Source organism: Macrotis lagotis, chromosome 1 (genome assembly GCF_037893015.1).
Source record: "Macrotis lagotis isolate mMagLag1 chromosome 1, bilby.v1.9.chrom.fasta, whole genome shotgun sequence".
NCBI classification, from domain to species: Eukaryota; Metazoa; Chordata; class Mammalia; order Peramelemorphia; family Peramelidae; genus Macrotis; species Macrotis lagotis.
Genome location: NC_133658.1, coordinates 439,628,568 through 439,638,181, shown reverse-complemented (window position 1 = coordinate 439,638,181; position 9,614 = coordinate 439,628,568). Strand labels below are relative to the sequence as shown.

General features: G+C 35.4%; 1 gene segment (V, D, J or C); it reads right to left on the bottom strand.

Moving 5' to 3' along the window:
* Positions 1–8,353: 8,353 nt before the first annotated feature.
* On the bottom strand, positions 8,354–9,290 carry LOC141518985 (immunoglobulin heavy variable 4-59-like). The segment is given in 2 exon segments: positions 8,354–8,912; positions 9,006–9,290. Coding segments are annotated over 2 exon segments (621 nt in total).
* Between the last annotated feature and the right edge of the window lie 324 nt (positions 9,291–9,614).

The window sequence follows — 9,614 nt, the reverse complement described above, 5'->3', positions numbered from 1 at the left end:
GGCAGAATCCACAAAATAGGAGTAAGGAGGACCTGAGACCTTGGACATCATTACTCACAAGTTGCAATTAAAACTTGATTAAAATAATAAGTTGCTGACCTTATCAATGAAACAATGAACAGAAATCATATTGTTGCTGTTTCTTGAGTTCGTTTGTGATAAATCATGATTCAGACCGGGAATGCAGGTGTGGAAAGAAGATAGCAATTTATTAAAAGAAGTGGCAGCACATAAGAAAGTGATAGTAGGGGCAGCTAGGAGACAGTGGATAGAGTTCCAAGCCTGGAGTCAGGAGGATCTGAGTCCAAATCTACCCTCAAATACATAATAATTACCTAGCAGTGTGACCTTGGACAAGTCATTTTACCCCATTGCCTTAAAAAAAACTTTAGAAAGTGATAGGAGACTTCTGGCCAAGATGGCAAAGAGAAGACAGGCACAGTTCTAAAGTCTCCTGTTCTTTCCCCATCTATGATATGAAACAACCCTCTTAACAGAAATTCTATCAACAAAAGCCAGAAACAAAAGCCAGGAGAAAGAACATCTACTTCAGGATTTGTCTTCTGCTGTCATACGTGAGTCCGGACACAGAGGGCAGATCAGCTGCAGAAAAGCCTGGTTAGCAGTGAGGTTGGAGCCTGGGAGCCTGAGGGCCTGAGAATCGGAACTGCTTAATCAGTGGCAGGGCTAGACCAAGGGGGCTTGGCTCATCTAGGGAGCAGGGGCATTGGTGTTGGCACTGACTGCCTGGAGCTTGCTGACACAGCTGGGGAGAGAGTTCTAGGGCAGGAGATCTATGAACACCATCCCTGGGCTCCTCTGGTCTGAGGAACTCCTGATTCCATGCCTCCATTACAGCTGAGGCCTCTTCCCAGAACAGGCACAATTGCAGACCTTCTGCCCCAGGCACAGGTATGTGAGCAGGAGAAGCAACTCAGCTGACAATACTGAAAGGGATAACCCACCATTGACTGAAGACAAAACTATTTAACAGCTTCAGTCACTGCCTCCAGGCCAAGGGAGAAGGCCTAAATCAAGATCACAGACACTCCAGAGAAAGCAACCAGCACCCCCTACTGGCCAGCTGGAGAAATTACACCCAGTGCGCAAAGCCTCTTAATGATCCCAACACCAAACCTCTGTGAACCAGTCCCATCCCAGCTCAAGGTCTTACTTAGCAAAATGAAGAAAGGCCAGCAGAAAGGTGGATCCAGAGAAAAATTCTTGGAAGGAAAGGATCCTAACTCAGAGAGAACTAGAACCTCTGAGGAGAATAGGATCTGGTCTCCAGCACAGAAAGACTTCCTTGACGAAAGAAGGAAGGAGTTTAAAAATCAATTGGAAAATTTGGGAGAGTCAATTAACACCTTACAAGAAGAAAACAAATCATTGGAAAAAACAATTGGATGAATACAAAATGAGAATAATTCTCTCAGATCCTCAACTGGACAAATACAAAAAGAAAAGTATTTTCTCAGATCCTCAAATGAGCAATTGCAAAAAAAAAATCAGTCTCTCAAAACCTCAAATGGTCAAATGGAAAGCTCTTTCAAAATTGGAATTGAACAACTGGAAAAAGTGTTGCAAAAAGGTAAATGAAGAAAACTCCTCTCTAAAAAAAAATCTGAGACACTAATACATTGGTGGTGTAACTGAATTCTTCTAAGCTTTCTGGAGAGCAGTTTGGAATTGCCCCAAAAAGGCAACAAAAATGTGCATAGCCTTTGATCCAACAATACCACTACTGTATCTATACTCTGAAAAGATTATGAAAAAAAAAAAAATATTACAAAAATATTCATAGCAGCCCGGTTTGTAGTGGCAAAGAACTGGAAATTAAGTAAATGTTCTTCAATTGGGGAATGGTTTAACAAACTGTGGTATATGTATGTCATGGAACACTATTATTCTATTAGAAACCAGGGAGGATGGGAATTCAGGGAAGCCTGAAAGGATCTGCATGAACTGATGCTGAGTGAGATGAGCAGAACCAGAAGAACACACCCTAACAGCAACATGGGGTTGATGATAAAACTTAATGAACCTGCTCATTCTATCAGTGTAACAATCTGTATCCAGAGAAAGAATTGTGGAGTTTAAACAAAGACCAAAGATTATTATTATCCTTCAGTTCAGGAAAAACATTATCTTATCATTCAATTTTGCTATATCTTATACTTTATTTTTCTTCCTTAAGGATATGATTTCTCTCTCATCCCATTCAAATTAAATCACTGTATACCTTGGAAACAATGTAAAGATTAACAGCCTGCCTTCTGTGAGGGGTGGGGGGGGAAGCAAGAATAGGGGAATAATTGCAAAACTCAAAATAAATAAAATCTTTCTTTAAAAAAAAGAAAGTGATAGGAAAGTTAAGAAGAATTTAAAGAAAAAGACAACGTGGATTGCTGAGCAGGCTGCCCAGGGGTCAACATGAGTCTGGAGAGACCAAGAGACCAAGTCCCTTCCTCAGATCTCCTTAAATTCTCCCTCAGAGCCCATGGGAGGGGTGGTGACCTAGGAGAGACCCAAGTCCAGCATTGGAGACTTTGCCTTTTGGGGAAAGGTCTCTTCTTGTGTTGGAGGTGTTTCCAGCACTTCCTGGCTGCCCCATCAAAAGAGAATACAATCCAAACCAGGTTCAAGGTTAGGTCCTTAGGCCATGGCCTAAACAATAAAAAAAGAAGGAAGACTCCCTTAACAATGCAAACAAGAGATTTGCAAAATTTGTCTGCTATTGAACTTAACATGCCCACAGTTCTCAGCATTAATATGATTATCTCAATAGATGCTGGAAAAGTCTTTGACAAAATGCAGCAATTCCTATTAAAAACACTAGAGCTCATATAATTAAATGGAATTTTCCTTAAAACTACAATCAATATCTATCTAAAGTCATCAACAAGCATTATATTTAATGTGGATAAACTTGAAGCATTCTCAATGAGATTAAAGATAAAACAAGGATGCCAAATGTCACCACTATTATTTAACATTGTATTAGAAATATTCTCTTTAACAATGAGTAAAGAAAAAGAAAGTGAAGGAATAAAATAAGCAATAAGAAAACAAAACTCTCACTCTTGGCAGATGATATGTTGGTGTAGTCAGAGAACCCTAGAAAAATAAAAAAAAGTTACTTTACAGGATAGTGGATGAAGCTAGGAACTCTTTTTGAAACAACTTTTCATGAAGTCTCTAAATAGACCCTTAAGCACAGAACCTAGAAAAACCAGAAATAAGTACGTTCTCAACTCAAGGTATCTTGGAGGAACTTCAGAAAAGGTCAGTCTCAACAGAGTAAAAGGGGAGTTTATCCAAGCATAGGTGAAAGAGTTGGGAAGTCAGTGGGAGACTTTCACCCACAGTCCAACTCAGGTCCTGGCACAGAAATCCAGCAGAAACACCAAGCCAGAAATGAGAGTTTCAGTCACAACTCAGAAGTAAAGTTCCAGCCCAGGAATGCTAGTGAAACAGGAGAGACTGGGTTGTGAAACTTTAAGAAAGGGAAAGTATGGAATAGTTGAAAGATCATAGACAATGTTAAAGACCCCCTCCTATCCCAGCAAAAGAAATTTGGGACTCGACCCCCTTACCCCAGGAGTGGAATTCAACTATCAAAAGGAACAAAAAAATAAAACTATAACTATAGATAATATTAATCTGAGAAGGACAATAAAACACCATCTCGGAGAGGAAAACAATGACAAAATGTCTGAATGTGAAATCTCAAAGGAGTTTATGAATTGCCCTCAAATCCCAAATGACTTTTTGCATGAGTTCAAAAAAAGGATTTTAAAAATACATAGAAGAAAGGAAGAAGAAAAATGGAGGAAATAAATGAATCATGCAGGAGAATTATGAAAACTGCCCGAAGTAAGCATTCCCTTTAAAAGTAAAATTGATCAAAAAGGAAAAATAAATCAATTCCTGACCGAAAGGAAAATGAAAACCCTTTCTTTAAATGTAGAAATTGGGCAGTTAGGTGGCAGTGCAGTGGATAGAGCACCAGCCCTGGAGTCAGGAGGACCTGAGTTCAAATCTAGCCTGAGACACTTAATAATTGCCTACCTGCGTAACCTTGGGCAAGTCCCTTAACCCACTGAGATAAATTAAAAAAAATTACAAAGATTTCTTAATAAAAATAAATCCTATCAACAGGAAAAGAGGTGCAATAAACAAAAAAGTAAAATTGAACAATTAGAAAAAAGAAAACAGGTCATTTAACAGGAAAAATAACCAACTGAAAAAGGAAAACACAAAAAGAAACTCACAAAAATAAAATCCTTAAAATTAGATTTGGTCAAGAAACTAATGGTTTTATAAGAAATGAAAATCCCATGAAGCAAGTGCAAGGTCTAAAAATATAGAAAAAGATAGGATAAAAACCTTGAAATTAGATGCAGGAAAGATAATTGATGCATTATTACTTTACCTGAAAGCAACAATCAGAAAAAGACCTAAAATAACTAATTTATAAACATGTTTATCAAAAAAGATACATGCATGGCTAACCTGACTGTATGCTACTAAGGGAAGGGAGGATGGAAGGAAATCTTGTAACTTAAAAATCTGCATGTACATAGGAATGAAAATAAATAAATAGATAAAAATAAAAACAAAAATAAAAGATCTCAGGAAATTTATAACATAAAATCATCCTAATATATTAGAACAAAAAAGACAAAATTATTCTTAAAAGAATTCCATCTCCACCCCCAAAAAGAGATTCCAGAATGCAACAGAGAATCAACTGCCCTGTAAAATTCAGCATAGTCTTTCAGAAGAAAAGATGGATTTTTTTTCAGTGATGTATAGAATCATCAAATTCAGGACTCAAGGTATCTATTAAAAGTTGAACAGAAAGGGAAAAAAATGTTATCCTAAATTATACTATCTATATTCTTATATAGGAAAACAATTCTGGTAGCTCTTGAGAATGGTATTTCTCATAGGATAGTTAAAAGAAGCACATTTATTTAGATAATGGGGATACAATTTGATTGTGAATGTGATGTTTTAACTGATAATTCCGCTTAAAAGGTTTATGTGATGTTTTTTATTTCCTTTATCAGTTGGTTAATTTTACATTTGATGAGTTTCATTCCTTTTCCAGTTAGTTCATTTTTACTTCTAAGGAATAGCTTTCCTTTTCCACTTGGTCAGTTTATTTTTCCATTTGACCAATGTGACTTTTTCAAAGTATTGCTTTCTTTAGTCAATTTTTCATAACTCCCCATGCTTTACTCTTATTTCTTTTCACCATTTTTCTTCTTCCTCACTTAACCTCATTGCCTTGCCAAAACAAAAGAAACTGTTGATTATTTCTATGATTAGTTCTTAATTAAATAATGGATAGTAAAATTAGTTAATAAAATTTAATAATCTAATATTAAAAACAAGTGGATCAATTTCAAATTAAATTTTAGTTTATCTTTACATGTCCTTTTTTACATGCAATTTTTATTGTATCATGATCTGAAAAGCAAGTTTAATATTTCTGCCTTTCTGCATTTGATTGTGAGGTTTTTATGCCTTAGCACATCATCAGTTATTGTGCTACTACCATGAATCAAAGAGTAGATTGTATATTCCTTTCTGCCCCATTCACTTTTCTCCAGAGGTCTAACATATCTAACTTTTCTAAAATTCTGTTTACTTTTTTAACTTGCTTCTTGTTTATTTTGTAGTTAGATATAATCCTGAGAGAGAGAGGTCTCCCACTACTATAATTTTGCTGTCTATATAAACATATAACTCATTTAGCTTCTCCTCTTAGAAATTAGATGCTATGTCACTTGGTACATTGATAATACTTCATTGTTTGTGGTACCTCTTAAGAAGATAATTTCTTTCTGTATTCGTTTTAAATGAGAACTATTTTTTCACATGAACTGAAGATTAATATGGTCTGCTTCAATCCTTATTTCCTCCAGAATATCATATTCCAAACTCTGATCCTTTAATCTTGAAGCTGATAAGTCCTATGCAAGCCTGACTGTGATGTTGTTATTTCCAGATGGTTCTGGAGGAGAAAGTGAGGCTGGTGACTTAGCACAGCACTCCCTCAATCAAATCCTATTCATGTGTTTGCCATGGCATCACCTCACTATTGTCATGGTCTTCTTTGAGAACAAAGGACAAACATCATCATCATCACATGTATATATCACAAACAAAATCCTCCAAGAAAGAGGGTAAAGGATATCTCACTTGAAAAAGCTCTAGAAAGTATAAAATGCATGGGAATATGTATGGCAAAACAAACTAGAATCTAAAAACACCAAAATTATAAAATATTGTCATGCTAGCATCTTTAAAAAACTGAAATCATAAGAAACTTTTTAAAATTGTAAAATCAGATTTTATCAATTAGAGAAATTGATTATTGATGGGTAACCAGAAAAAAAGACTACTTTACCTAAACTAATTTTTATATTCATTGACATCCCCTTAAAAGACCAAAAATGTATTTAATGAATTTGACAAAATAATAACAAAATTCATTTGAAACAAACGAAAAAATCAAGAATATCAAAGGAAGTAATAAAGATATAAAGAAAGGCAGCTTAGTATTACCATGTTTTAAGCCAAAAAGCAGTATTTATTTATATGTCTGGTACTAGCATCAAACAGAATATTTGATCAGTGTAGTTGAATAAACATACAATTTTGGGAGGCAAATGAATATTTGGCAAGTATAAAGGCTTAAGATTTGAGAAAGAATTCATTATTTGAGAATTTTGGAAAACTGGAAAGAGGTAGGGCAGAAATTGTACACAGATTAATTTCCTACCCCATTCAACTAGTTCAAATTAAAATGGATACATGATGTACATATAAAGAGATATAAGAAGGTTAGATGAACCTGAAACTTATTATCAGACTTATGGATAGGCAACAATTTATGAGTAAACAAGAGACAGAGATGTGAAATGGATTATTTCAATTGTATTAAATGAAAAGAAATTGTAAAAAATATCAAATATAACCAAGACCAGAAGGAAGGCAGAAAATCTGGGGCAATATATGTTTCTCAGATAAGGGTCTCATATCGCAAATATATTTATATTGTATATATGAATATGAAGAAATTTTCAGATCTAAAAGAATACAAGTGATTCTCCAATTGATAAATGCTCAAAGAAGATAAACAGAATATTTTCAGTGAAGGCATCAAAACAATTTATAGTCATATGGAAAAAGTCTCTAAATCATTATTAATTAGAGAAATGAGAAAACAATCTTGAGATATAATTTTCCACCTACCAGAGCGGTTCAAATGATTGAATGTGAAAGTAACAAATGGTGGATATCAATTCATTGGTGATGGAATTGTGAACTGATTCAACTACTCTAGAGAGAGATCTGAAATTATACCCAAAGTGTTATTAAAACCAAATACCCTTTGCCCCAGTAATATCACTATGGGGTTAAAGCTAGTTATATTAAAAGGGGGAAAACTTTATATTTTCTAATATGTTTATGGCAGCTGTCTTTGTGTGATGGTAAAGAATTGGAAATTGAGGAAATATCCATCAAGCAGGGAATGGATGAACAAGTTGTATTATATGCTTATGATGGCATACCACAATGCTATAAAAATTGATGAGTTAAATGATCTAAAACAACATAAATAGAATTGTGTGAAAAAAAATGTAGTGAAATGAGAACCATTAGAACTTTGTATACGTTAATAGTAATAACGCTGTAAGAACAACTTTGAGTAAATGATTTTGATGATTGTAAATACCCATATTAGCCATAAAGGAGGAAAGATCCAATTTGCATCCAGATAGAGAACCAATAAATAGAAGTAAGTTTGGAATGATTTTGCATATACATATTATATATATATATATATATATATATATATATATATATATATACACATATATATATGAAACAAGAAAAAAGAAATTTGAAATATAATTTTATTATATATTTAAAATAAAGCTATGAATATATAAAAGATTTGCAGTTTCATGTGGAATTGTCTTTTTTAAAAATCATTCTATGTAATTTGAATACTTTTCGTATTCCATAAATTTAAAATAAATGAAATTAAATATTTAGAATTTTAAGATAAATGTTTTTGGAAGAGGGGTTTTGTGAAGTATGCATATTGACAAAATTCTGAACACTAATAATCCTGAGGTATTTGAGAACTGAGGACAAACAAACTAAGACAGCTTTTTGTCCTATCCTACATAGAGAGAACCAAAGAGATTGAGAAACTTTATGCATGATCTCAGGAAATGGCAACCAAAGAAAGATTATATACATATATTATTACATATATATTATACATATAAGATTCTATGAATATTCAGCTTCCAAAATGATCTTCAGTAAGCAAAAATTTCCTTATCTCTCTTTATTTGTAGCTCTTAGAGGAATGACCATCATCACAAGCATGAAAAGAATGGGAAGGCCCCTGGGAAAGAGCTTGGTCAGCAGAGATGGAAAGACAAAAGGAAGCACTTTATCTTTCTCTGCAGGGACTGGGCTCCTGGGGCACAGTAGCTGAGCAGCATATGCTGTCTGACCTTCTGGCTTCCTTGTAAGAGGAAGTTTATGATTGGACTCATGCTCCATTTTCTGCATTGTGCTTCTTGCACAGTAATACATGGCTGAATCTTCAGCTGTGAGTGATTTCAGCTGCAGAGAGAATTGATTCTTAGAAGTGTCTGCCGTGATAGAGATCCTGTTTTGGAAATCGGGGTTGTATCTTGTACTTCCACTCCAATATCCAAGCCACACCAACCCCTTCTCTGGGGTCTGTCGAATCCAGTTCCAGTAGTAACTGCTGGTAACAGAGCCACCAGTGACAGAGCAGAGGAGAGTAAGGGTCTCTGAGGGCTTCACAATTCCTGGCCCTGACTCCTCCAGTTGTAAGTCAGAACGGACCCCTAGGAACAAGGAGAATAAGGTTAAGTCTCTACATGAAAATAATTTCTCCCATAATCCCATTTAAGAATCTCTTAATCACTCTGTTCCAGTACCTGAGACCAAGCAGAAGAAAACCCAGAGCAATTTCATGATCTTCCAGGTGAAGATTTCTTGTCTAGAAACTTCCATCCAGAGTGAGAAGAAAGACTGGCCCTCCCCAACCCAGGGCTGAGATTTTACTTAGTGGCCTGGGAGGTCTAATTTGCATCTAGAGGGCACTGGGGTTTATAAAATGAGTGTGAGTTGAAACCCAGGCTGATTCAGCCGATAGAGGCAGAACCTTGATGTACCCTCAGATGGAGCATTTAAGTGACTCAGGGATAGAGTGCCAGTCTTCTAGTAAGGAAGCCTATTTTTCCTGAATTAAAATCTGACCTTGGGGGTGGCTAAATCCATAGTGGGTAAAGCACCAGCCTTGGAATCAGGAGCACCTGGGTTTAAATCCGGTCTCACACACTTAATAATTACCTAGCTGTGTGGCCTTGGGCAAGCCACTTAACCCCATTTGCCTTGCAAAAAAAATCTGACCTTATCTACTTTCTAGCTCTGTCCAAATCACTGAACTTTGTTTTATTTTTAATATGAGTGGGAGAATGACATGGCAAACCACTTATCCTTTTAAGAAAACCCCAAATGGGTGGTCAGAAAGTGTCAAACCCAAT